The sequence below is a fragment of the Podarcis pityusensis genome (genome assembly GCF_964106645.2).
Source record: "Podarcis pityusensis genome assembly, chromosome: 13".
NCBI classification, from domain to species: domain Eukaryota; kingdom Metazoa; phylum Chordata; class Lepidosauria; order Squamata; family Lacertidae; genus Podarcis; species Podarcis pityusensis.
The window spans coordinates 14,315,270-14,342,925 of NC_138038.1; the positions used below are offsets into that span (position 1 = coordinate 14,315,270).

At 47.0% G+C, this 27,656-nt stretch overlaps 1 protein-coding gene and 1 long non-coding RNA gene across 6 annotated transcripts in view; one reads left to right on the top strand and one right to left on the bottom strand.

Moving 5' to 3' along the window:
- LOC308460612 overlaps positions 1-27,656 on the bottom strand; it is a 427,618-nt gene that overhangs the window by 394,685 nt on the left and 5,277 nt on the right. For 2 of the 3 annotated variants that reach the window (XR_013978621.1, XR_013978622.1), the window contains exon 2: positions 26,293-27,641. This is a non-coding gene — a long non-coding RNA (uncharacterized lncRNA). Of the gene's footprint in view, positions 1-26,292; positions 27,642-27,656 lie in introns of those variants that run through there. The other variant, XR_013978623.1, reaches the window with a different exon arrangement.
- ACBD4 (acyl-CoA binding domain containing 4) lies at positions 1,020-26,626 on the top strand. 3 transcript variants are annotated; one of them, XM_080976990.1, is made up of 12 exons: positions 1,020-1,146; positions 4,266-4,406; positions 6,192-6,312; positions 8,547-8,631; positions 9,288-9,408; positions 13,062-13,107; positions 13,714-13,763; positions 16,381-16,475; positions 17,806-17,921; positions 22,872-23,010; positions 25,118-25,171; positions 25,619-26,626. In XM_080976990.1, the coding sequence occupies exons 2-12, from the start codon at positions 4,325-4,327 to the stop codon at positions 25,727-25,729; spliced, it is 1,020 nt and encodes a 339-aa protein (XP_080833116.1). In that variant the 5' UTR covers positions 1,020-1,146; positions 4,266-4,324; the 3' UTR covers positions 25,730-26,626. The 3 variants fall into 3 exon arrangements, with proteins under 3 accessions (XP_080833116.1, XP_080833117.1, XP_080833118.1); XM_080976991.1 differs by having other exon boundaries at positions 17,806-17,902; positions 22,868-23,010; XM_080976992.1 differs by lacking the exons at positions 13,062-13,107; positions 13,714-13,763.

The window sequence follows — 27,656 nt, forward strand, 5'->3', positions numbered from 1 at the left end:
AACTGGAATTTGGACTGAAGCCGAAGGCTATCGGTCTGCATCTTCCTGGCATAATTTAAATCCCTCTGGTCTCTGAATTTAACCTCTGGAGCAAATAAATACAGTATGAATTTGTTGTTTAGTCATTTAGTCGTGTCCCACTCTTCGTGACTCCATGGACCAGAGCACGCCAGGCACTTCTGTCTCCCACTGTCTCCAGCAGTTTGGTCAAACTCACACTGGTAGCTTCGAGAACACTATCCAACCATCTCGTCCTCTGTTGTCCCCTTCTCCTTGTGCCCTCCATTTTCCCCAACATTGGGGTCTTTTCCAGGGAGTCTTCTCTTCTCATGAAGTATTGGAGCCTCAGCTTCACGATCTGTCCTTCCCATGAGCACTCGGGGCTGATTTCCTTAAGAATGGATAGATTTGATCTTCTTGCAGTCCATGGGACTCTCAAGAGTCTCCTCCAGCACCATAATTCAAAAGCATCAATTCTCGGTGATCAGCCTTCTTTATGGTCCAGCTCTCACTTCCATACATCACCACTGGGAAAACCATAGCTTTAACTATACGGACCTTTGTTGGCAACGTGATGTCTCTGCTTTTTAAGATGCTGTCTAGCACCCTCGCAATGGGGTAAATTGGAATTTGGACTGTAGCCTAAGGCTATCGGTCTGCATCTTCCTGGCAACAATTTAAATCCCTCTGGTCTCAAATTTAACCTCTGTAGCAAATAAATACGTACAGTATGAATAACTGCACGGATAAAGGAATCAGCTTGCTATCTTCTCTTCCGCCCGACGATGGCGATATTAGACAATGAATATCGCATGAATATTTGCTAGCCAAGGCCGTTTCCTTCTCCTGCGGGCGGCGCTGGCGTGCAAACAGGAGAGGCTTTTCTACATCACAGCAAAAACACGAGCACAGTATTTCTCAAGCTGCAAGGCGGGGGGCGGTGGATGGCTGGGCTGCTGCCTATTGGCCGAGGCGCGAAGCGTGGAACGCGATGCAGCGCGGTGGTTGGCTGAGACGCGCTTCACCCTGAACCGGGCAGCCGTGGGCTGGCTTTAGGAGGTCAAAAGTAACAAGCAGCAAAAAAGCACAAGCCAGGCGCCGGGAAAGCGCAGTGCCCGGGCAAAGAGCGAAGTTGAGCGGAGCAAGGTGAGTCCGGAAGCGGACTCTTGTGCAAAGGGCGTGGGATCACGGGTGCTGGGGGGTGGGCACTGGGGGCAAATGGTCGGATAGGCCTGGGATAGCTCAGTCAGTGGAGCATGAGACAGTTAAACTCAGGGTCGTGGGTTCGAGTTCTGCGGAGAGACAGAAGATTCCTGCATTAGGGGGTTGGACTAGATGAGCCTCAGGGTCCTTTCCAACTCTGCAGTTTGATGGTTCTGTGATTCCCCAAAGGGGCACAAGGTGATGGGTTGGGTTTGTGATCAAAAGTAGGAAGTTGGCAGTCGGGAGACAGGGCAGGGAAAGGTAAGGGGCAGCCACGTTATCGTACAAGAGGTGGAAGGAGGAGGTGTCAGAAAGCAAAAGCAGAGCGGCACCAGGGAACAAGGGGCTGTGGGCAAGGTGGTGGTGGACTGCGATTGGCACTGGGGTGAGTAGGCTCCAAGCCACAAGGACAAGCAAAAGGATTGCAGTGTGGGAGCAATTTGTCGTCCGGCTGGCAGAAGATGGGTTGCACGGGGAGAATGACAGAATTGTAGGGTTGGAAAGGGACCCAACCCCAAGCAACAAAGGAGTCTTTTGCCCAGGGTGGGGCTCAAACCCACCACCCTGAGATTAAGAGCCCCGTGCTCTACTGACTGAGCTATGCAGGAGAGGAGAGTTAATGCTTCGTGCATTGTGGCAGCAAAAAGCAGGACACATGAGGGCCACACTTGTGGTAGGTCTCAGCCTTAGCCTGTGTACACATCATATATATTTAAAGCGTGTTTCCTCCTCCCCAAGGATCCTGACAAGTGTAGTTTTTTGAGTGTGCTAGTTGTATATCTGTGATGAGTAAACTACAGTTTCCTGGGGGGGGGGAGCGCAGGACGTGTTTTGAATATGCTTTAGATGTATAGGGTGTTCAGCTCAAAGGACTCAGTTACTTAGAGCAGGGGTAGGCAACCTAAGGCCCGGGGGCCGGATGCGGCCCAATCGCCTTCTCAATCCGGCCCGCGGATGGTCCGGGAATCAGTGTGTTTTTACATGAGTAGAATGTGTCCTTTTATTTAAAATGCATCTCTGGGTGATCTGTGGGGCATAGGAGTTCGTTCATTTTTTTTTCCAAAATATAGTCCGGCCCACCACATGGTCTGAGGGACGGTGGACCGGCCCACAGCTGAAAAAGGCTGCTGACCCCTGGCTTAGAGCGTGGTGCTGATAACACTGAGGCTGCAAGTTCGATCCCTGTATGGGACAGCTGCATATTCCTGCATTACGGGGGGCTGGACTTAGATGATCTTTCCAACTCTACAGTTCTATGGTTCTATGATTCAGTGAATTGGTCAAGGTAGGAAAGCAAGGTGCCCATTAAACACTGAGGTAGATTGATGGAAATCGTGGACATTGGACCAGAAGAATGGGAGTTTCTTATCAGAAGAAGGCAGCAAAGTGTATTAGATACAGAGCGCCAGAGTGCTGTTTGCATGGGTAAGGCAAGCAGGTGGCATCAGCGTGGCATTGGCAACAGAAACCAGGTTTTCGGGATGTGATGTGTAGTTTGAAAAGTACCAGTAGGGTAAGGAGGTGTAGCAGTTGCACGAGAGAGCTATACTCCAGGCAGCAGGCTGCCCAGAAGTGGGCCAATGCCACATTGAAGAGAAGACACTACAGGGTCCAGTCAAACCTCAGTTGTCAAACATAATCCTGTTTGGCTTCCGAAATTTTTGACAACCAAGGTGCAGCTTCCGATTGGATGCAAGAACTTCCCGCACACAAGCCAGACGTTCAGCTTCCAAAAAACGTTTGAAAACCAGAGCATTTACTTCCGGGTTTTCAGCATTCAGGAGCCGAAACGTTCCAAAACAGAGGCGTTCGGTAGTCGAGGTTTGAATGTATGAGGTAAAAAAAGTTAAAGGACCCCTGGACAGTTAAGTCCAGTCAAAGGCGACAATGGGGTTGCAGCACTCATCTCGCTTTCAGGCCGAGGGAGCCGGCGTTTGTCAGCAGACAGCTTTGCGGGTAATGTGGCCAGCATGACTAAACCGCTTTTGGTGCGCACGGAAACGCCATTTACCTTCCCGCTGCAGCGGTACCTATTTATCTACTTGCACTGGTGTGCTTTCGAACTGCTAGGTTGGCAGGAGCTGGGACAGAGCAACGGGAGCTCACTCTGTTTTGGGGATTCGAACTGACGACCTTCTGATCGGCAAGGCCAAGAGGCTCGGTGGTTTAGACCACAGCGCCACCCGGTCCCCTATATAATACCAAAGGGTATTAGCCCTTTGGAATCTCCCCTTCTGGGATGCCCCTGGGGAACAAGGACCACTTGCACATGAGAGACGCAGAGGGATGGCAGAAGTATCTTGACTGAGAGACAGGAAAGTGAAATTCTCCCAGAGTTCTCCAAACTGGAAGAGCAAAGGAAAACTCCCAGTGAGAGCTGGGAGAGTCTCTAATTCTCTGTGGAGGCGGGGATTAAGAAGATTGTACTTGGGCACTGTTTTTGTACTTTAGATAGGGGCTGGCGGGGGAGTTGGTAGGCTTTGAAAGAACTACAGTGGTACCTCAGGTTAAGAACTTAATTCATTCCGGAGGTCCGTTCTTAACCTGAAACTGTTCTTAGCCTGAGGTACCACTTTAGCTAATGGGGCCTCCCACTGCCGCTGTGCTGCCGCCGCACGATTTCTGTTCTCATCCTGAGGTAAAGTTCTTAACCCGAGATACTATTTCTGGGTTAGCGGAGTCTGTAACCTGAAGTGTATGTAACCTGAAGCGTCTGTAACCAGAGGATTTCATTCAGAATGTTTAGGATATATATCTATATATCTATAGATATATCTATAGATATAGATATATACACACACACACAAGATTACAAAGCTGAAAGCTCCAGCTAAAATCAGGCTCGTGTCACAGCACCACAGAAAAAAAAAAGTTGCTGTGTGCCAGCCTGTCAAAAGGTGCAGACATCGGGTGTCATCCTGGCTCCCCGGTATCTTCACTTGGTTGCAAGTGGCAGATTGCCAGGTGCCAACCTGGCGAATTTCAAATGCTGGTTTCATCACCCTTGCGCTGGCCCTCTGAGAACCTGCAGCAAACGAATCTCTTTACCTTTCTCCCTCCAGAGCCCTCGGTTTTCCTCAGCACCTCTGCTTTTCTTCCAAGATTGGCAGCGGCGGAGACAATGGGGATGAAGGAAGAAGAACCCGATTACCAGAAGCAGTTTGACGCTGCTGTCCGTGTCATTCAAGGCTTGCCCAAAAATGGTGAGAGCCCATTTGGGGGTGCTCTGTGGTTACTTGCTGTACCTGCTCCACAGACCTCTGGCATCAAGTTCTCCAAGCTTGTCTGTACAGCCATAAGGAGACAACGACAACAACAACTTTTGAAAACCCCAAAAAGAAGCTGGGATTCTCAAGAGCTGGAACTTAGATTCTTAGTTTGAAGCTTGCATAGTTTCCTTACTGCTGTGTTATACTCCCTGATTCCCTATCCTCACCAGGATGGGTTATATTCCAATTTACTGTGTATGAAATGTTAATGTTCTGGAAGCTGCCCAAAAAGTGGCTGGGGGAACCCAGTTATATGAGTGGCATATAAATTGTTGTTGTTGTTGTCAGATGGGTGGCATATAAATTGTTGTTGTTTGGCGGCATATAAATTATTATTATTATTATTATTAGGTGGCATATAAATAAATTACTACTACTTACTACCACTGCTGCATGCTGCTTACATGCCAGAACAGCTTCTAAGCAATTTACAAGTATAAAATCAATTACAGAATCCATACACACAAACTATAATAATTCCATCCAAACGTTTTTGAAAGCCGTATTTAAAATGCACACTACTACCAAGCCTATTAAAAACATAATTAATTGAACAATTAAAACAGATCAGGAAGTTCAAGCTCATTCTTTTAATTAATAAATAATAAATAATAATACAGCCTGCTCTGTCCCAACTCCATTCCTTTTCATGACATTTTGGGGCTACTATCGGGTTTGGTGCCGTGCACGATCATGCGTCATTCGGACGCACCTAAATCGGGAGTTGCATGTACTGAATTTGAACTTCCTGATCAATCTGTTTTAATTCAATTTAATTGTTTTGACTGTTTTGGTTTTTAACGGGCATGATTGATTGTGTGTTTTAAATGTGGGGTTTTAAACGTTTTGATGGAACTGTTTTAGTGAGCAGAGATTTTATAAAATTATAGTTGTAAGTGTAGGCCACTTAGAAGCTATTCTGGCATGTGTCTTATAAAGAAGAATGTTGTGAGTTTTATTTTAGGGGGAGGGGGTTAGGTTCATCTTCTAATTCCTGGATTCAATTACTGGAATCGGTAGGTGAGCCTGGGCAATGGGTCATTAAGAGAAACAAAGGGAGTGGCTCTGTGCCAGAAGACAAATGGGTGGGTCTCTCCCCCCCCAAAAAAAAACCCCTGTCTGTTAGTTAGAAAGACAAAAGCCAGAGTTTAGGTCTGTGTGAAAGAGACCTGGGTAGAAGCAGGCTGCAGGCAGAAGCCATAGAGCAGTAATGTCCAAACTTGGCCCTCCAGCTGTTTTTGGACTACAACTCCCATCATCCCTAGCTAACAGGACCAGTGGTCAGGGATGATGGGAAATGTAGTCCCAAAACAGCTGGAGGGCCAAGTTTGGCCATCACTGCCATAGAGGGAGAGACATCATCATCATCATCATCATTATTGAATTTATATACCGCCCTATACCCAGCGATCTCAGGGCAGTTCACAGACTAAAATCAAGATATAAAACCACAAAATACATAATAAAAATACAAACAACAACCCAATAGCTCCCCCCCCCAAAAAAACCACATTTTAAAAAGGCATAGGATGTAAATTGGATCAGCCAAAGGCCTGGTTAAAAAGGAATGTTTTTGCCTGGTGCCTAAAGGTGTATAATGAAGGCACCAGGCAAACTTCCCTGGGGAGAGCATTGCACAGATGGGGAGCCACTGCAGAGAAGGCCCCGTTCTTATGTTGCCACCTTCCGGATGATTCTGACCTTACCCGCTTTTCTCAGGTGCCTACCGACCATCCTACGAAGAAATGCTACGCTTCTACAGCTACTACAAGCAAGCCACAGTGGGTCAGTGCCAGATCCCCAGGCCAGGATTTTGGGATCCTATTGGCAGATATAAATGGTAAGAAGGGCCAGGACCAACATCTCCTTTCAGAACTTAGTGAGGCACTGACTTTGTTTGAACTTAGCCCCTGATCCTGTTTTCAACAAATGGACCAGCCTTGCAACGCTGGTACAAAGTACTGCTGCTTATCTGATGGGCATGGGGATAAGCTAGTATTGCTCCAATTGCACGGGCAACTGTTGCAATTATGGGCTTAATTTTAGATGCTGGCTTTGATCCACAAAGGCTTACGTCTCCCTGTATTTGGCCTGTGTCAAGTTGCAGTCAGGTGATCAAGTACTGCCTTTAAAAGAAAAACAAAACAAAAACGCCCTTATTGCAAAAGATTAAAACTCTAAGAATGAGAAGCAGGGCTTTCATTGCAGTGGCCCCCTACTTTTGGAATGCCCTGCCTTTTGTTCTGAGCAGGAGCTAATACCGAGCCGTTTCCCTTAAGAACTGCAAGCAATCATTTGATTTGGTGGCCTCTTGTTCTTACAATGGCCACCTGCCAGTTGTTATTTATTAATAAAATAACCATGCCGTTTTTAAATACAGTGCTACCTCAGGTTAAGTACTCAGTTCGTTCCAGAGGTCCGTTCTTAACCTGAAACTGTTCTTAACCTGAAGCACCACTTTAACTAATGGGGCCTCCTGCTGCCACCGCGCTGCCGGAGCCCGATTTCTGTTCTTATCCTGAAGCAAAGTTCTTAACCTGAAGCACTATTTCTGGGTTAGCGGAGTGTGTAACCTGAAGCGTATGTAACCCGAGGTACCACTGTAGTGCAAATCATAGAATGGCATTGAATTTTACTCAGTATTGATCAAGAGTAGATTCCAATGTATAGTTAGCAGAGTCAAAACTTAAAACACGTCGCAGGATTCCCAAAAAATAGACCAGAGGCAATTGTATTTCATCCAGCAGAGCTTTACTGCAACTGAAGGCAAATGAGCAGAATGGTCACAAATCCAATACATTCAGGATTGGCACTGTCCATAGGAAATCCAGTTGCAGCAGATTTAACTTAAACTTACAATAACTTATAATAAGTCTAAACCTTAACACTAAGCATACAATCATACCCCGGCTTGCGAACTCTGCAAGTTGCGTGTTTTTGGGTTACGGACTCGCCGAACCCAGAAGTACTGAAATGGGTTACTTCCGGGTTTTGGCGCATGTGCAGAAGCACTAAATCACGCTTTGCGCAGGCGCAGAAGTGCCGAATTGCATCACGCGTGTGCGCAGACGTGGCGCTGCGGGTTGCGAACGTGCCTCCCGCACAGATCACGTTCGCAATCCGAGGTTCCACTGTACTATGTACAGAACAACACACCAGAAGGAAAAGACATAGAAAGAGAAAATGAAACTCAGACTCCTTCTGGCCTTACTTTTATAGTCAGCATGACCTTCACAGAAAGAGATAAGAGAACCAGTTTAAGTCAGCTGTACTCAGCTTCTCTGAAGGAATAACCCAAACATCATGAACCTTCTTGCTTCTTTCACACAGAGAAGCTTCCAGAATCCTCTTGAATTTATTAGAATAGGGAAGATCTCTACACATCAGATCAATACTTTCTGCACTAAGAAATGCAAACTGACATAGAATTCTTAGAATCATAGAGGTAGAAGGCACCCTGGGCATCTAGTCCAACCCCCTCCAATTCAGGAATCTTTCACCCAACATGGGGCTTTGAACCCACAACCCTGAGATTAAGAGCCTCGTGCTCTACCAACTGAGCTATCATGCCCCGTGTGTGTGTGTGTGTGTGTGTGTGTGTGTGTGTGCTGTTTGGGACATACAGTGGTACTTCGGATTACATACGCTTCAGGTTACAGACGCTTCAGGTTACAGACTCCGCTAACCCAGAAATAGTACCTCGGGTTAAGAACTTTGCTTCAGGATGAGAACAGAAATCGTGCTCCAGCGGTGTGGCGGCAGCGGGAGGCCCCATTAGCTAAAGTGGTACCTCAGGTTAAGAACAGTTTCAGGTTAAGAACGGATCTCCAGAACGAATTAAGTTCTTAACCTGAGGTACCACTGTATGGGAAAGTGAATGCTTAAAATTAATCAAAACGAGAAGTAAAAATATTCTGAGTTATGCATAGACTTTCTGAATAATCGCAAGAATAATAGAGGGCTGCTAATTCAGAGGACCCGACTTTCAGGCAGGTGTGAACTCTTGGCATCTTTCTTTCCCAAAATTAAGCACCTGTCCCCTCAGGTAAGAAGTTATGTTTGGCTTTTTGGCAGGGATGCATGGAACAGCTTGGGGAAGATGACCAAAATGGAAGCCATGGCAGCTTATATCGCTGAGATGAAGAAGGCTGCTCAGAAGGTAGGAAATGGGGAACACCCTCCTCTTTCAGGCCTGGTCTGCCTGGTTGGGTCGCCATGGAAACTCCTTACAATGAGATATGCTTAGGCTGCAGCTCAACCTAACAGCGATTCAACGGCAGAAATGGCAAGGAAGGCACCTCAGGGTTTGGGCTTGAACAAATCTCTGTGGGTAGGGGATTTCGGAGAGCCTTTGGCTCTGAAATGAAGGAGTTCAGCATGAAGGAACCCAGCGGGTTTTTGAACAAAACCAAAGTTTTGTGCCGTTTTAAAACGTGTCAGATGTTTGTGAGATTCAAAGTGAAAGTACAGCTGAGATCCCTGAGAGATGTTTTAAAATGCACAAACCACCAGGCCTGATGTTTAGACTTCCTGATAAGACATCGGCTGAGTTCTGCTTTGAATCCTCTAAATGCAGCAGCGTACTCCAGTGGCAATGTTGTAAAATAAATCCAAGTGAGAAGGGGTCAGATTTACACTTCTGCAAGAAAATTTGCTTGAGAGCCCTTGTGTGGGACTCTCGGTGGTCCACGATCCGGGGGAAAAGTTAGGTCCAGACTTCAACATTGCTGCAGCGTCAGGTTCAAACAGACCGGTCGCTGGATCCCAGGGAATGTTCTTGTACCACACGGGATCCTCTCTAGGACTTTTTGGCAGGTCATCAACACCGTGCCGTTGGATGAGTCGTCGGAGGACATGTTTGTATACTTCGAACCCCTCTACGAAGTGATAAACGATATGCCCAGGCCCCCAGACTCCTTCTTCAAGAAGAAAACAGGTATGTCCGTTAGCAGTGACAGAGGGGTGCGTGGGTTCTCCAGCTATTATGATGTGTGCTTCAAGACCACAGTTTTTTTGAATAAGAATGTAGACGTCACCTCCCCAGCTCCTCTTGGACACAACCTATGTGAGCTTTGCAGGCTTCCATCTAATCTGGCCTCCGTAAAGTGTGTCTTTTCTGCAGAGAGCTTGTTCAGCATGTTTGAGAGTGGAGCCTCGCAGCGAGGGAGTCTTGGCTGGATGACCTGCTTTCAGGTCATTCCCCAGCCGTGCAACTGTAGGAAAAGGGATCCCTAATCTCAGCTGATCCTTGTCCCTCCCTGAAATTTCTCAGGTGCCAATTTGCATTCATCAGCTGGGAGTGAAGCAGTCCAACCTGCTTGGACTTGCTTAGGGTTTGGGCAACATAGACAGCCCCCACCCCCAACTTTGCTGCAGGATTTTTGTTGGCAGGGAGAGGGAAAAAAGAAGACTTGTGATTCAGCGCATGATGGGTTTCCTTCTCTGAATAACTTCCCTCCCGGCCTTGTTTTTTCCTCTCAAAGATGGTGAAATATACTCGGAGTCGAGAGTGGATTTCATGCTCTTTATTCAGCTCGTAGTGGTGAGGAGGAATGGATGTTCCCCCAAAATATCTGCTTTATATACATTATTTACACAAGGGGCTGCACGTGATTGGCTAATTCCGGGATTCTCCTGTAGGCCAATCAGGTTGTGGATTCACTTCCACTTGGAGCTGGATTGGGTGGCTCCTGTGGACCAATCATACTGCTGCATTGTTCTGGGACCAATCAGACTGCTGCATTCTGAATCCTATTGTTCTAGGACCAATCAGACTGCTGCATTTTGGGTCCTATTCAACTCAGTACATAACAGATGGGAAGGGCAAAGCAGGGAAACTTGGGACAGTGGAAGGGGTTTGGATTTTAGTCTATATTGTGCGAGATGCATATCAGGAGCTTCCCCTCCCCTTGCCCGTTTCATTCTAAAATCTTGGCATGCGCAACTCTTCTGTAGAGCACTTTTGACTTCCCCACCCCCATCGAAAAGATCTGGCCCACCTCCCAGCTGTTATCACTCTTCTTACAGTGTAAACAGAAGCCCTGTTGCTGCCTGGGTGGAGATAACAGCGCTGCCAACGGGGTTAGCTTCACGGTCAAAAAGTGCCCATCGGCGCTCCCTCTACTATATTGGTGGATCCTTGGCTGTGGGCTTGCATGGAGCAGCAGACTGTTCAAAGCCGCAGTTTTAAATTTCCCACAATGCCCCAGAGTGGCACTTTACAGCAGGAGCATTGTGGGAAATTTAAATGGTGGCTTACAAACCCACCGGGTACAGGGAGCTTGAGACAGCCATCAGCGCCCTCGTCTCTGGGACCACTGCAGCTGCCCAGGGATTCTGGTATCTGATGCTGGAACGGACGCCCATTTGTTTCAGCAAAGCTTGTGCAAGAGAACTTCCTAATGGACTGTGCCGTAAACATCAGCACCGTCTACCTATTCACGGCACCCCAGACAGGCCATCTGAGCTAACAGTTTCATCTAGCTCTAGGTTCCCCAAATTTGGGTCTCCAGCTGTTTTTGGACTACAACTCCCATCATCAGGACCAGTGGTCAGGGATGATGGGAATTGTAGTCCAAAAGCAGTTGGAGGCCAAAGTTTGGGAAACCGTGATCTAGCCTCACAGAAAAACCAGTTTGCTCTTCCTGGGCCTTTTATATGGAGCCTGTCATTTGGTGGTAGATTAAATATTTTAGCCGGATTTGTAGCCAACACCCTCAAATCCGAGTTACGCTTTAGTTGACAAGCCTCCCAGGAATGCTAATCCAGTTTTTATTGAACTTCAGCTCCTTTATCTTAGGGGAAGTTGATCATATTCATTGACTGCAAAGTCCATTGTAATCAAGATGGTGGGAGAAACAGGCAGATTCCCTTTTTTATTGCCCTCCTGTTCCACCCCCACACCAAAGGCACTGGCAGCTCCTAGAGAAGGCTCTTGGAAACAACAAGTGTGTGTCCAGACCCACAGACTATGAAAGAGAAGTAGTTTTGTGGAACTATCCTGGTTCTCTTGTCAATGCTTATGGGGATATCCCTGGTGAGAGCTTGCCCCTGTTTGTGCAAAAGGTACGCTAGCCTGACTTCAGCAGGGGCCGGGCAAGCTCAAACAATGGCTAAAAGAACAGGCAATATTTCCAAAACTGTATGGCGCTGTGGGTTAAACCATAGAGCCTAGGACTTGCCGATCAGAAGGTCGGCGGTTTGAATCCCCGCGACGGGGTGAGCTCCCGTTGCTCGGTCCCTGCTCCTGCCAACCTAGCAGTTCGAAAGCATGTCAAAGTTCAAGTAGATAAATAGGTACTGCTCCGGTGGGAAGGTAAACGGCGTTTCCGTGCGCTGCTCTGGTTCGCCAGAAGCGGCTTAGTCATGCTGGCCACATGACCTGGAAACTGTACACCGGCTCCCTCGGCCAATAAAGTGAGATGAGCGCTGCAACCCCAGAGTTGGCCACGACTGGACCTAATGGTCAGGGTGTGTGCTTGTCATTGCTGGTTGTGCCATAGGAAATGAATGAATTTAAAGAATCAAAGGCTCCTATGAGCTCAAAATGATCTGCAGTAGAGACTGCTTGCTATATCTCCGAATGCTTCACTACTCCGGACATTTGATCCTTTAAACCGGGGGGGGGTGTACATGTGGACCTCCAGAACTTTCCGGACTACAGCTCCCGATATTCCCGACTGTTGCCCATGTTGGAGTTGAGTTCGAGACCACCTTGAGGGCTACAGGTTCTGCACCACTTCTGTAAATGGCTTTAATTCAAGGGTGGGTAGGTCTGCCGTATCAAGGTATTGTGACTCGTTCAGTCACAAACAAACATCACCTGTCCTGGTTGGAGTGGAAGCGGTTTACCCTTCATCTCCTCTGAGGTCAGATGCTTCTTGAGGTCTGGACCTTAACCTAATCCATCCTACCCCATAGGCCATTTTGACAGGTGGTTGTGGTTGGTGTTAGGTGACCCTGAAGGTAAAGGGACCCCCGACTGTTAGGTCCAGTCATGACCGACTCTGGAGTTGCGGCGCTCATCTCGCTTTATTGGCCGAGGGAGCCGGCGTACAGCTTCCGGGTCATGTGGCCAGCATGACTAAGCCGCTTCTGGCAAACCAGAGCAGCGCACGGAAACGCCGTTTACCTTCCCGCCGGAGCGGTACCTATTTATCTACTTGCACTTTGACGTGCTTTCGAACTGCTAGGTGGGCAGGAGCAGGGACCGAGCAACGGGAGCTCACCCCGTCGTGGGGATTCGAAACGCCGACCTTCCGATCGGCAAGTCCTAGGCTCTGTTGTTTAACCCACAGCGCCATCCACGTCCCCTAGGTGACCCTACTTTGATGGAAATAATTGGGTGGACACTCTATAAGTGGTCTGTTGTGGTCATCACCTTAAAATCTTGAGATGGCCTTGGGAATTTCTGAGGTCAGAAAACAGGGGTGCCATTATTTGCGTTGTAGCCAGCGAACTTTAAGGTGCTGATGCTCTCGTGTTTAAATGAAAAGATGGCATCAAAGGTCTTGAAAAGGCTGCAGAGGTTCGTAGGAGATAATCCAGACCTTATGGGCAGATTTGATGGACATTCCCATCTCTTTGTAGTGAAAACAGGCTGTGAGTCTGCCCCGCTCCACAACGGCTCTTTAAGGCATAGCTGTCAAGTGTCCCTTATTTGAAGGGACAGTCACTTATTCCAGCGCCATGTCCCGCAGCTGTCCCTTATTGATAGATGTCCCTTAAATGTCCCTTAAATGATGTCCCTTAAATTTCAAAGGAAGCAGCTCCTCTCCCTCCCTCCCTGCCGGCCAGGGAGGAGGGAGGCTCCAACTGTGTTGCTTGGCTCACCCAATAAGAAGTCTAAGAACGACTGGGGGGTGGCGCTTGCATGCCTTATGTGTGGCTAGTTAAGGCAAGCTGAGGGGGTTTTTGAATGCTGGACGCCATTTTGTTGCACGTGCTGCTGCAAACTTTGCAGTGCAAAGCCAGGCCGGGGAGCCATCTTAAGTTGAGGCTGCACAGGCCTTGTGGTGCATGTGATTCAGATTCTATTCAGTTGAACCTCTGGTTACAAAGTTGGTTGGACAGTGTTCTCGAAGCTACCAGCATGAGTTTGACCAGACTGCAGGAGGACAGGAAGACTGGAGTGCCTGGAACAGGTGAGGCTGCAGGTCCCTTATTTTGGTTGCTGGTCCCTTATTTTCAAGGCTGCTGGTCCCTTATTTTCAAATCTGTAAGTTGACAGCTATGCTTTAAGGGGACCGGCTGAGAACATCCCACCAGAACACGGAGAGTGCAATCAAACAGGCAAGATTTACAGATATTCTAGCCAAATGCCTATCATGATGACAGGTGGGATGTGTGCAGAGAAAGTGCTTTAATCCTTCAGCAATTCCTGCAAGACACAATGCATCTTTATGAACTCTGAGCAGACTGCAGCATCCTTGTAAGTGATGGCCAAGCTGTGCAGCGTCAGAGCCAGCAGACAGGGTTTGCAGTAACCTCAGGTGTCCCCAAAGCAGCCCCACTTTGTAATCCACTCACAGGGAAAAGTTATCCGTGGATATGGAAGCTAATAAAAGATGCACTCAGGCACACCTTTGGAGGTGAGAACTAACCTGCTGCCTGCTGTTCAAGGTACCAGCCATTAAGAATTAAGCCTGCGCTTTTTGGTTCAAGGGTATTGTGTTCCCTGGTCACATTAGAGTGGGACAGAAATGTTGGGAAATAATTTAATTAGGAAGGAGAGGTTCTCTTTTTTATTATTATTGTGGGTGTATTTCGACATAACCTGCGGTGGCGGTAAAGATCTCGATGTGCAAATTTGTAGCTCTGCTTTAAGAAAAGAAAACAAACCCAGGTGTCTAGAGAAGCAATGTTGGTTAAACCAGTTTTAAAATCAGTTTAGGGTTCAAGTATGGACAGAGCCCAAGCTGGTTCATATTCCCACTTTGAGCAACAAGTGGTTGATTTGGGAGGGGGAGCCCCTGCCATCCCTCCTCCCCCAACGTGATATGCCAAAATCCAGCATCTAAGTCGGGGTTTCTCCCAGTCACCAACATCCTTGACCTTCTAGCTAGGGATGATGGTGACTGGGAGTGGCCGCTGAGACCACATAACACCGGTCCTGAAAGACCTTCATTGTCTCCCAGTACGTTTCCGAGCACAATTCAAAGTGTTGGTGCTGACCTTTAAAGCCCTAAACGGCCTCGGCCCAGTATACCTGAAGGAGCGTCTCCACCCCCATCGTTCAGCCCACACACTGAGGTCCAGCTCCAAGGCCCTTCTGGCGGTTCCCTCGCTGCGAGAAGTGAGGTTACAGGGAACCAGGCAGAGAGCCTTCTCAGTAGTGGCACCCGCCCTGTGGAATGCCCTCCCATCAGATGTCAAGGAAATAAACAACTATCTGACTTTTAGAAGTCATCTGAAGGCAGCCCTCTTTAGGGAAGTTTTTAATGTTTGATGTTTTATCGTGTTTTTAATATTCTGTTGGCAGCCGCCCAGAGTGGCTGGGGAAACCCAGCCAGGTGGGCAGGGAATAAATAATAAATTATCATCATCATAGTCCAAAAACAGCTAGACACCCAAGCTTGGGAAACCCAGATCTAAGTTAGGTGCCTTTTGCTTGGTTCACTGAAGGACAGCTTGATTCTTGAGCCTTCATGAGCTGCGCACAGCCTAAGCAGTGGGATCAAAGCTCAGCTCTTTGTCCTTCTCTTTTGCAAATCAGATGAAATGTTGAATCCGAGTTGCTACGCAGCCCAGATCCAAAACCTTCTGCGACAGTGTTACAGAAGATACCCAGTTCATTTTGTGTGTGTGTGTGTTTGTGTGTGTGAAACCCACTATAGCATGAAAGAAATACGAAGCACCTTGTTTTTGGATTTAGCACACATTTGAGGATGTGATCAGAATATGCACACCTGGTTTTCTTGGCCTTTTATCTATCATGGGTCAGATATTGAGAACAAAGGATGGAGGCTCCCGAGCTCTTTTCACATCTGGACATTGACCGGGAAGATTAGACACCAAGAGGACAATAAATGTAAAAAAGAATGGATTAACTTTATAGTAAACACTTAAAAATGTAAAGACTTAAAAACGTTAGCAGGATTGGATTAGCACTTGTAATATAATTTGATAAAGGGTATTAAAAAAGAGATCTAATAGATTGTATAAAAGTATTTAGACACAGAAAAGAGAAGAGATAATTCCAGTGGTACCTCGGATTAAGTACTTAATTCATTCCGGAGGTCCGTTCTTAACCTGAAACTGTTCTTAACCTGAAGCACCACTTTAGCTAATGGGGCCTCCTGCTGCCGCTGCACCGCTGGAGCACGATTTCTGTTCTCATCCTGAAGCAAAGTTCTTAACCTGAAGCATTATTTCTGGGTTAGCAGAGTCTGTAACCTGAAGTGTATGTAACCTGAAGCGTATGTAACCTGAGGTACCACTGTATTGAAAACCAGGGAGAGGAGTGGGGGGAAGTCCAGGCGTCAGAAGAACCCCTATAAAGATACTGAATTTGTTTATAGATTAATGCAAATAATAATAGTGTGTGTGTAAGATCTGGCCATTCGGATACAGTCATACCTCAGGATAAATACACTTCAGGATGAGCGCGTTTGGGTTGCGCTCCGCGGCGACCCGGAAGTAACAGAGTGCGTTACTTCCGGGTTTCGCAGTTCGCACATGCGCAGACGGTCAAAATAACGCCATGCGCATGCGCGGAAGCGGCGAAACACGGCCCGCGCATGCGCAGATGCGCTGTCGCATCTTACGTTATGTTCAGGATGTGAACGGGGCTCCGGAACGGATCCCGTTCGCATCCCGAGGTACCACTGTACTTCAATATATGACGGCTTGCACAAACTCCTATCTGTACTTCCGTTTCTGAGCCATAACTCTTTATCTTGCTGGCTAGGCTATGCAGACAAAGAAAGCAAGAGCATCCATGTGCCCAGCGATTCGGAGAGCGAGGTCTTCTTTGACAGCCTGGAACCCGGGGAACCCGATGAGGTGATGATGACTAATGGGGTGGGAGGTAATTGTGAAGTTAACTACAAGCCTTCTCCTTACTTTTTGATAGATCTGATCTAGATTTTCTTTTGCTATGAACATGCTCTTGTTAATTAATTGATTACATTAATTTGATAAAAATTATACACTCACGGTTGTAAAAAAAAAACCCACAACCCAGCCTCAAAGCAGTTTACCAAAGTTAAAACAGTAAAATCAAGAAGAATTTACAACTCTATTTTAAAACATACAACTTAAAATACCAAAAAAGAAAATGAGTTTAATCTCCTCATTGAGATGGGCAATCATGTACTGAGCTGCTAAATCAAACCAGAGACGCTTTGAAGGAAGTAGCTATTTTTTTTATTTAAAAAAAAAATTATGGTACGATTTGCCCGCCCCAAAAAAACTTTTATAAAATATACTGATTTATGTGTATTGAGGCAAAGTTTGCAGACTTGGGAATATTGATAAAACTGAAACGAAACTCCAGCAACAACAGCAATTTTATTATATATAACTGGCCCATCTGGCTTTGTGTAAATAGCTTGGTGGTTTAACTCACACGCATATACATTAATTCACCTAAGGAAGGTCAAATCTGCAAAGAACAAGAGACAGCGCAATACTTTCCATTAGTCTTAAAATAATGGAACACGATGCATCATCTTAACGTCTGACCTTTGGTATACTTTCCTAGCGAAGAATGAAATGGCTTTCATTTGCCAACACTGTTAGGAAACCGGAACAGCCCTGCGCATTCAGCCTTCTTGCTTTGCTGTAATTCAAGTCACAACAGCTCTAAAACTTTATTATGACATCCAGCTCAGAGCTATTACTGGAAACAGTCCCTCAGGGCACAATCCTTCCATCTCCCCAGGGAACACTGGGAATTGTAGTTCTTCGGAAGGAAGGCTTGATCATTCTGTTACAGTGAACAACCAGCACCTCCACTGTCCCACAATCTGTTGGAGGAAGTCATGGCGGTTAATGGAAAAGAGCCAGGAAAGAAAAAAAGTACCGTATTTTTTGCTCTGTAAGACTCACTTTTTCCCTCCTAAAAAGTAAGGGGAAATGTGTGTGCGTCTTATGGAGCAAATGCAGGCTGCGCAGCTATCCCAGAAGCCAGAACAGCAAGAGGGATCGCTGCTTTCGCTGTGCAGCGATCCCTCTTGTTGTTCTGGCTTCTGAGATTCAGAATATTTTTTTTCTTGTTTTCCTCCTCCAAAAACTAGGTGCGTCTTATGGTCTGGTGCGTCTTATAGAGCAAAAAATACGGTAGTCTAGGCATGCCCATACGATTTCAATCCCTCTCTCGTTTCCCCCACAGGATAGGAGGCTATCAGCCATGCCAAACCTCCCCCTGAACAATATTCAGAGTGGAGAGAAGACTGGATATAAGACTTCAGCATCTTCAACCAGGGAAGGTATAGATGCGAGACTAACGTTCTGACTTAAAAACACACAGGGGGAGACAGATCCAATGCAGGTCCTTGACTAATACAGCTTTCTTCTTCTTCTTTGGTGATCGCTCGTAGCCGAGTAAGATTGTCTTCCATAAACACGGTTTTAACAGTGAGTGCATAAGTGACTGTGGAGGCCAATTCTGGATCCACACTCCTTTCCACAGTAGGAACACAGGTTTCCGGGCGGGAGTTGATCACAATGAGGGTTTGCCAAGCGTGCCTTCCACTTAGCGTGGTTCTCCCTTTTGACCTGAGTTCAAGCGTCTTCAAAGCCCACGACACCTTTGGGAAAGGCTGATCTCCAACTGGAGCACTTGCAGGCCAGTGTTTCCCAGTTGTCGGTGTTTATACTACATTTTTTCATATTTTACTTGAGTCTTTGAATCTCTATTGTCATGGGTAGGCAAACTGAGACCCGGGGGCCGGATCCGGCCCAATCGCCTTCTAAATCTGGCCTGCGGACGGTCTGGGAATCAGCGTGTTTTTACATGAGCAGAATGTGTCCTTTTATTTAAAATGCACCTTTGGGTTATTTGTGGGGCATAGGAATTAATTCATTTATTTATTTTTCAAAATACAGTCCAGCCCCCCACAAGGTGTGAGGGACAGTGGACTGGCCCCCTGCTGAAAAATTTGCTGCCCCCTGCTCTATTGTTGACCACCAGCATTACGCTTTCCATTTTTAAGTTTGGAATAGAGTAGTTGCTTTGGAAGACGATAATCAGCCATCCGCACAACATGACCAGTCCAACGATGATGAAGAATCATTGCAGCTTGCACTGTTGGCAAGGAAAGGCCATTTTCTGATCTGCGAGTGCAAACAAGTCCCAGCGTAATTAATTCAGTTTGATCCTGAGATAAGTCTGTGAGGCAATGTTCCGGATCTGATAGAAAGCAGGAGTTTTTGCTATGAAGAAACAGCAGATGTGCCAGGAGAGTCGGGGCTGTACAATTGCCACCATAACAGAAACAAACCTTTTGAGAGAAAGGCAAGCAATGGGAGCAGAAGGCAGGAAAAGGGCATCTCGTTCTCTGACCAGGAGGGCATTATAGGGTTCTGTAAAACCGTTTTAACTAACTTTAATCAATTTGTGTCCTACCATGACCCAAAGCCTGGTCACATGCATCTTGGGTCTTCTATTGGCCCAGGAAGGAAGCCTCCATTTTGCGGGGGGGGGGGGAGCGTAGAGGAGAGACTTGATCTGGATTATGACAAAGGGTTAAAGCCACCTCACCCAGTGTTGTGCTTCCAATGGAGGCCAGCCCCTTCCCCCTGCCCATGGCAATTTTGTTAAAAAGAGTTTTATTGAAATTCCAAAAACGTAACCACGATAACAAACACAACTGAAAATGGCAGTCATTCAGCAGGTTACGGAGTTGAGTGTACGTGGAGTCTACTTAATAGCAAACAAAATGTTATGGACACTCCCAAGTCACTTAAGATGCAATTCAATATATATCCACACCAATGGAGGCCTAGCCATAGTCTACCGTAAGGTAAAAGGTAAAGGGAGCCCTGACCATTAGGTCCAGTCGTGACCGACTCTGGGGTGGCGGCGCTCATCTCGCTTTATTGGCCGAGGGAGCAGGCGTACAGCTTCCGGGTCATGTGGCCAGCATGACTAAGCTGTTTCTGGTGAACCAGAGCAGCGCACGGAAACACCGTTTACTTTCCCGTCGGAGTGGTACCTATTTATCTACTCGCACTTTGACGTGTTTTCGAACTGCTAGGTTGGCAGGAGCTGGGACCGAGCAACAGGAGCTCACCCCATTGTGGGGATTCGAACCGCCAACCTTCTGATCGGCAAGCCCTAGGCTCTGTGGTTTAACCCACAGCGTCACCCGCGTCTCTTTCTCATTACTGTAGGTCTAGCTAATAAAAGGGAACAGGAGTCGCATCAAATTTGCCATGTTTTGATACGCTTCCTGTGTTGCATTTTGGCTGTTTCTTGGTAAAGGAAAACAAACACGCAAGGGCCACTCGCACGATTAATGCCATATAAAGTGACAATTTATCTGGCCTTTTAAAATAGAAAATAAAAAACGCCTGTAGTGACAAAAGGAACTGTCTCCAAAATAGTGACAGGCATACACATGGTATGGAGGGATCAAAGAGCTGTTCTATGCCATTTACTACCTTGTGACAACGTGGTACAGTCAAACCTCGGTTGTTGAACGTAATCAGTTCCGGAAGCCTATTCGGCTTCCAAAACATTTGACAACCGAGGCGCGGCTTCCGATTGGTTGCAGGAGCTTCCAGCACTCAAACGGAAGCCACGTCGGACGTTCAGCTTCCGAAAAACATTCGAAAACCAGAGCATTTACTTCCAGGTTTTCAGCGTTCGGGAACCGAAACGTTCCAAAACAGAGCTGTTCAGGAACTGAGGTTTGACTGTACCACCCTAAAAAAATAATCGCTGAAGGAAATCTACTTGGAGTGCTTCTATGCCTCTCTAAATGGCCCATCTTGAGGGTGCTTCTCCACGTTGCAAATGGCCAGATCTAGAAAGGTTGGTGCCCAGGAGCCAAGATTTGCTGCCCACGATAAAATTACTTAAGACAGGCAGCATGGATTCTAGCCTCGCCTCATGATCTTTTTTCTGAGAGCGCTGAAATATCCTGTGTGCTTTCCCACCCACCCCCTCCATAGCAACTCTCGGAATATTCTTCTCATCTGCCCAGTAATCTCGGAATATTCTTCTCATCTGCTCAGAGGTTAATTAGTAACATACCTGTGAAGATAAGGCTGCATAGCATGGATGGGTCATATTCCCCAATCCCTCGTCTCCTTCTGTGTTCCTCACTGAAGTTTGGCATAACTTTTCCAGTGGGGTTTTGTGCTGCCTAGCATAGGCCCTTTTTGCCCAGCCTTTGCATATGCTCAGCAAAGATGTTGTCTTGTTTACAGAAACAAGAATTAGGGGAGAGCGGCAAGCAGTGCCAGCCTGACACCATTCACCATTGTGTCTCTGATGAGACAATTCTTGATGCCCCCTGTGAAAAATGAAGAAACCCCAGAACTGGGGCAATGGAGAAAACCTCCTGACCTTGATGAGTGGTCTCTGAGAAAGTGAATGTGCAAGCTAAGCACACACTGAATCACACTGCTTCCTGCACTAACTGGTAGTGACTCTCCAGGGATGCTCTCAGAGATTCTTTTAACTAGAGGTGGCAGCACCAAACCTGAAATCTTCTGCATGCAACTGGTTCTAAGCACAATTCAAAGTGTTGGTGCTGACCTTTAAAGCCCTAAACCAGGCATAGGCAAACTCGACCCTCCAGATGTTTTGAGGTTACAGTTCCCATCATCCCTGACCACTGGTCCTGTTAGCTAGGGATGGTGGGAGTTGTAGTCCCAAAACATCTGGAGGGCCAAGTTTGCCTGTGCCTGCCCTAAAAGGCCTTGGCCCAGTATACCTGAAGGAGCATCTCCACCCCCATCATTCACTGAGGTCCAGCTCCAAAGGCGTTCTGGAGGTTTCCTCCCTGTGAGAAGCGAGGTTACAGGGAACCAGGCAGAGGGCCTTCGCAGTGGTGGCGCCTGCCCTGTGGAATGCCCTCCCATCAGATGTCAAGGAAACAAACAACTATCTGACTTTTAGAAGACATCTGAAGGCAGCCCTGTTTAGGGAAGTTTTTAATGCTTGACGTTTTATCCTGGTTTAAATTTTATGTTGGGGAAACCCAGCCAGATGGGCGGGGTATAAATAATGAATTATTATTATTATTATTATTACTTTATCCCAAACATTAGGGACTGTGGGCAAGGGTCTTTTAAAACACAAGGAGCCATTTCCAGGCAGGCTTGAGCTCCACCACCTCGTATTTTAGAAACTAAGACTTGCTTGTCATCAGTTCTGATGCAATGGGAAGCCCTGGTGGCTTTCAGAGGAGGGGAGTGACTCTGATAAAACAAAAAGACTACAATCAAGTGGATGCCCCCCAGTTATCTCATGTTCCTTCCTCTAATTTAGACACCACAACCATTAAGAACAGGGGTAGGCGACCTAAGGCCCAGGGGCCAGATGCGGCCCAATCACCTTCTAAATCCAGCCCGCGAATCAGCATGTTTTTACATGAGAAGAATGTGTCCTTTTATTTAAAATGCATCTCTGGGTGGTTTGTGATGCATAGGAATTTGTTTATTTTTTTTCAAAATATAGTCCGGTCCACCAAATGACCTGAGGGACGGTGGACCGGCCCACGGCTGAAAAAGGTTGCTGACCCCTGAATAAGAACATAATAAGGAGAGCCTGCCGATCAGGCCAGTTGCCCATCTCACAAGTGGCCTTCCAGAAGCTCATGGGAAACTTGCAAGCGGGACCAGAGCGCTTAAGCAATTCCTGATCCACAAGAGGATTTAATCCTTTCCCTGACCACCACCACCCACTCACAGGTGTAGATCTGGAATGGCTGTGACTTCTGAGGCCTGGGAGCTCTCGCTTTAGAAATCAACTCCCGCTTCTAGGATTATATCTGAGCGCCGCTTCCTTTTAAGGTTCCGCCCCTTTAAGTCAGGGACACGGGTGGCGCTGTGGGTTAAACCACAGAGCCTAGGACTTGCCGATCAGAAGGTCGGGCGGTTTGAATCCCCGCAACGGGGTGAGCTCCCGTTGCTCAGTCCCTGCTCCTGCCAACCTAGCAGTTCGAAAGCACGTCAAAGTGCAAGTAGATAAATAGGTACCGCTCCGGCGGGAAGGTAAACGGCGTTTCTGTGCACTGCTCTGGTTCGCCAGAAGCGGCTTAGTCATGCTGGCCACATGACCCGGAAGCTGTACGCCGGCTCCCTCGGCCAGTAAAGCGAGATGAGCGCCGCAACCCCAGAGTCAGCCACGCCTGGACCTAATGGTCAGGGGTCCCTTTAGCTTTACCTTACCCTTTAAGTCATATCTCTTCTGATCTCTTTCTCCCTGTCCCTTGTTACAGAGAGGGGTCTCGGCAGCAGTGCAGGTGCCGTGATCCAGCAAGACGTTGACCTGCACATGATGAGCGCCATTCAAGCTTTGCAGGAGGACATGAAGAAAGTGATGGAGAGACTCGGCTACCTGGAATCCCAGGCAGCTTTCCAGGCACGTTGGGAGACACATTCATTTCTTTTATAAATAAATGCATTAATTTTTCAGCACAGCCGGGGGGAAAACTTTCTGAGATATTGCAAAGCATTGTGGATGCACTGTATAAAAACTTACAGTCCCTAGCTCTCATCAGGCAGTGCATCTTCCTACACATCTGGGAACAAGGAACTTCCTAAAACCAAAATCACTTTTGCCAATACAAGGGTGTCTGTGCATTATTATCTTTAGGAGAAATTCTCCTCTGTGCTGCTCTGGCATCCGAGGTGCATCTGTCAAGGACACAAGACAGGGCCTGCTCAGTGGCCAGAGAGCTAGTGTGGTGTAGTGGTTAAGAGCAGTAGTCTCGTAATCTGGGGAACCGGGTTCACGTCTCCGCTCCTCCACATGCAGCTGCTGGGTGACCTTGGGCCAGTCACACTTCTCTGAAGTCTCTCGGCCCCACTCACCTCACAGAGTGTTTGTTGTGGGGGAGGAAGGGAAAGGAGAATGTTAGCTGCTTTGAGACTCCTGAAGGGGAGTGATAAAGCGGGATATCAAATCCAAACTCTTCTTCTCATCTTCTTCTTCTGCAGCTAGACTCTGAAACGGGTAGGCAAACTAAGGCCCGGGGGCTGGATCAGGCCCAATCGCCTTCTAAATCTGGCCCACAGATGGTCCGGGAATCAGTGTGTTTTTTACATGAGTAGAATGTGTCTTTTTATTTCAAATGCATCTCTGGGTTATTTGTGAGGCATAGGAATTCGTTCATTTCTCCCCCAAAAGATAGATAGATAGATAGATAGATAGATAGATAGATAGATAGATAGATAGACAGACAGACATGGTCTGAGGAATGGTGGACCGGCCCACGGCTGAAAAAGTTTGCTGACCCCTGCTCTGCATCCTCCTGCCTTTGTCCCCTTGCTGATGATCTTTGGCCGATAGGATCAATAACTGCTAATGATTCTCTCTTATTTGCAGTTTTAGAAACTTCAAACAGCCCCCCCTAGTGGAGAAGATCTGGGTTCTTTTATTAATGGAGAAACTTTCCCACCAATTAAAAGTTTCAGAATCTTTAGGCAAAGGTTTTCTGGCTATAAGGTTCCATGTTATGGAGATAGTAACTCAGGGAAGTGGTTATTTAACCCTGAGCAACACATTACTACCCATATAGGTTTTGTGCTATAGCAGTTGTACTCAGTTAGAACCAATAAGAAGAGTTAAATATTTCGGTTGCAGGAAACAAGAGTTGTATTTATCCGTTCTGAATTTTATGGTTTGTGACCTGTATCTGTTTAACCTCATTGTGCAGCTGTTTCGTGAAGATGGCCTTAACTGTGTTCCACACAAATTCTTTGGGACGGTGTTAGCTGTGGCACTGTCCAGAGGGGTTCAGCTGTGGGGTTGTTGTTTTTTGATGAATCTATTCCGAGTTTATTCATTACACCCAGATTACCTTGCATTTTTGCTTGTCTCTTTTCATGGGGGGGGGGGGCACAGTATAATCTTGTTGCTTTGCTGTTATCATTCTTGTAATGATCCTTTCCAGTGCTTTTTTTCTTTAAAAAAATATGTTTAGGGGTACTCTCATTTTCCTACTCATATTGAAATACTGTACTGCCCCTCAATGCAGCCAAACTTAGATTCATAAAATGTATAGGGGTATGTGTCCCCCTAGAACAAAAAGCACTGATCCTGTCAAACTTTTGTACAGCCACCTGTGTGTGTCCCCCTTCAACCCTGCTGAAATACGAGACAACATAGTATAAGGAGGAGGAAACATTAGAAAAATATTTCCATAAGAAGCTGAAAAGACTAGTGGAAAATTAGAAAACAATTCAGAAAACCCCCACAAAAGCTCACAATGCAATGTATCCATTCACAACTTTTTTTATTTTGGTAAAATAAAAATGGACAATAATCCTGAGAAAGAACAGAGAGATTAATGGTAGGCAGCGTGAGTTATGAAACTTTGTGCAAAACTGCCAAGGATCCTTCTATTTTTCATTTTAAAAATATTTACATAATACTCTTTTTGGCCTTAGAAAACCCCTTTAAAAGATCATAGATTGGAAAAGTGCACAGGCTTCTCGATTCTCATCGCGATTTTTCTGCCATTCAGGGTCACACGTCGATGCTGAATCCTTGTCGGCCAACCTCCTTGCACAACGGAAAGGTATGTGGCAAGTATTCTTAAGTGCGGTCCCTGTTTTTTTTTTCACTTTGATGCAACCAGGCATCTAAGTGGGTTGGCTTAATTAAAGAAAACCAAACCAAAAACACAGGAAGCAATCACAAAGAAGAGGGTGCCTCTGGGCATGTGTAAAATGCTTTTTCTGACCACCCTAAATAGCAGCCCACCTGCTTGGATCCGCTTGCCATCAACCTGTTAATCAGCAAGGAAATGCTGATCGATGAACAAAGCTTCGGTCGATTTCTCCCATTTATTAACCAACTCAAACTTGCATTCTCGCCTGACTGGTTAATTGGAATAATGTAAGCCAGAAAGCAGGACTCCTTATTGCGTCCTGGGAAGCAGCAGCAGCAGCAGGTGCCATTCCGCAGTGCTTTCCCTTCAATCCAGTCCAGGATTTTACCCCCACCCTCTTCTCTCCTTCCCCAGGAGCCGCCAGGTTGGCCCGCACAGCTGTCTCCTCGCACCTGGTTTTTCCTGCTGGCTTGGCCTTTCATCATCCAATGGCTGCATTGGTATTTTCAGAGGAAGAAGAGGTGAATTGCGCAAAGACAACAAACCCCCTTGGAAAAAGCAAAAGAAGCCCTGGCACTTTTGAACTCTGAACATTCGACGCTTGCCAACTTTTCCAGCCTCACAGGGATGGGCATGCCTTGAAGGGTTTTTGCCTAACCCCAATGCTACAATCTTGGGGTGCGGGTGGGTGGTCAGTGGATGGGGGAAGATATTTAATCAAATTTGGGTGGTGCTAACCAGTACGCTTTTTGGGGGGGGGGGACGCAGGTGGCGCTGTGGGTTAAACCACAGAGCCTAGGACTTGCCAATCAGAAGGTTGGTGGTTCGAATCCCCGCAATGGGCCGCTGCTCCTGCCAACCTAGCAGTTCGAAAGCACGTCAAAGTGCAAGTAGATAAATAGGTACCGCTCCGGCGGGAAGGTAAACGGCGTTTCCGTGCGCTGCTCTGGTTCGCCAGAAGCGGCTTAGTCATGCTGGCCACATGACCTGGAAGCTGTACGCCGGCTCCCTCGGCCAATAAAGCGAGATGAGCGCCGCAACCCCAGAGTCGGTCACGACTGGACCTAATGCTCAGGGGTCACCTTCACCTTTACCTTTAAATAAAGGAAGTGGGGGGGGGTCATCTGTGCAAAAAGAAACCGAGGGTCCCAGGGCTTGTTTAGTTGCACGCAAGGAGAAACCGAGGCTGGCACTGACAATTCGAGCAGGCGACACGCAATCATTCAAGACTTCGCACGGCTCTGAACTGTGGGGTTTGTGGCAGGGGACAGGAGGGCTTGTGTTAACTAATCCAAGGGGTGGGCCTTTTTTGCCGCAATTCCCCTACCTAGAGAGGAGGGGGGCGGATTTTTTGAACTCAGGGTACCTAAAGTATTCCCAGCTGCGGGAAATAGTAGGATGCTAATAAAAGATACTGCTGTCCTCTTCTCCTTTTTCTCAGCTCAAAAGGCGTGGGGGCTCTAAATGCGAATTAAAGATTCCTCCCCCCCCCCCCAAAAAAATGCTTTTGTGCCCCATGCCCTTCCATTCTCAACCAAGTGAGATCAGAAAAAGGAACACTCTGCTCAGGGCCGTTTCAGTGTCTGTTCTGCCACCTGGAAATAAAATTTAAGGCTATCGCTGCCAGGCTCCCACAATCTGCTCCAGAAACTGGAGTCTGGCCTTTGACCGTGAGGAATCAACCCATATCATACATTTATCTGCAGAGATAGTCAGAATATGGCGGAAGGTAGAGACCGGGTTGGGCAATAACTGGCCTCACTTTCTGACAGTATCCCCCCTATCAAAAGAACTGGATTCTTTGCCACAACGTTTTTTCCTGTGGCAGGGAGTTCCACAGCTCAGCTTTCCTCAAGTTAAGCACAGGCATTTGCTCTGGGGCCATTGTGACTCAGCAGAACTTGCTGAGCCAGAGGCTCTAAATGGAGGAGACCTTTTCTAATTTTCTCCTCCCAAGCTTCTATGCCTCTCAAAGTTGATCTTTTTCCCCTCATCTCCCGTGATTTCATCTCCCATTCTCCTTTCATCCTCTACCTTATTATGTCTCCGCCCCCCCGCCCCGCAAAATGCCTACGTTTCTTTCCTCCCTCGTCCTTTTATGTTCACTTCTTCCTCCTATAACAGCTTTCACCTCGTCATCTTCCTTTCTATTCCCGATTTGTTTTAAGTAACGATTAATTTGTATCTATTCTTATTATATATTAACTTTCCGTCTCTTTCTAATTCCCTTCAATACCTCCTCCAGACCTTTTCCCTCAGAGGAAGGAAGCCTTCCTTCTGGCCTCTTCAACGAACATCTCCATCTCCCGGCCACCTCTAACCAGTATGCAAGGAATTTTTGGGGCTGGCGTTGGTCCAAGCAAGAGACTAGCGAGCAGGGCAGACAAGCGAGGGGGCAACAGGCACTGAGACCCACCTGAAAGTGGCCCAAAGCCCACTGGTGAGTCCTGAT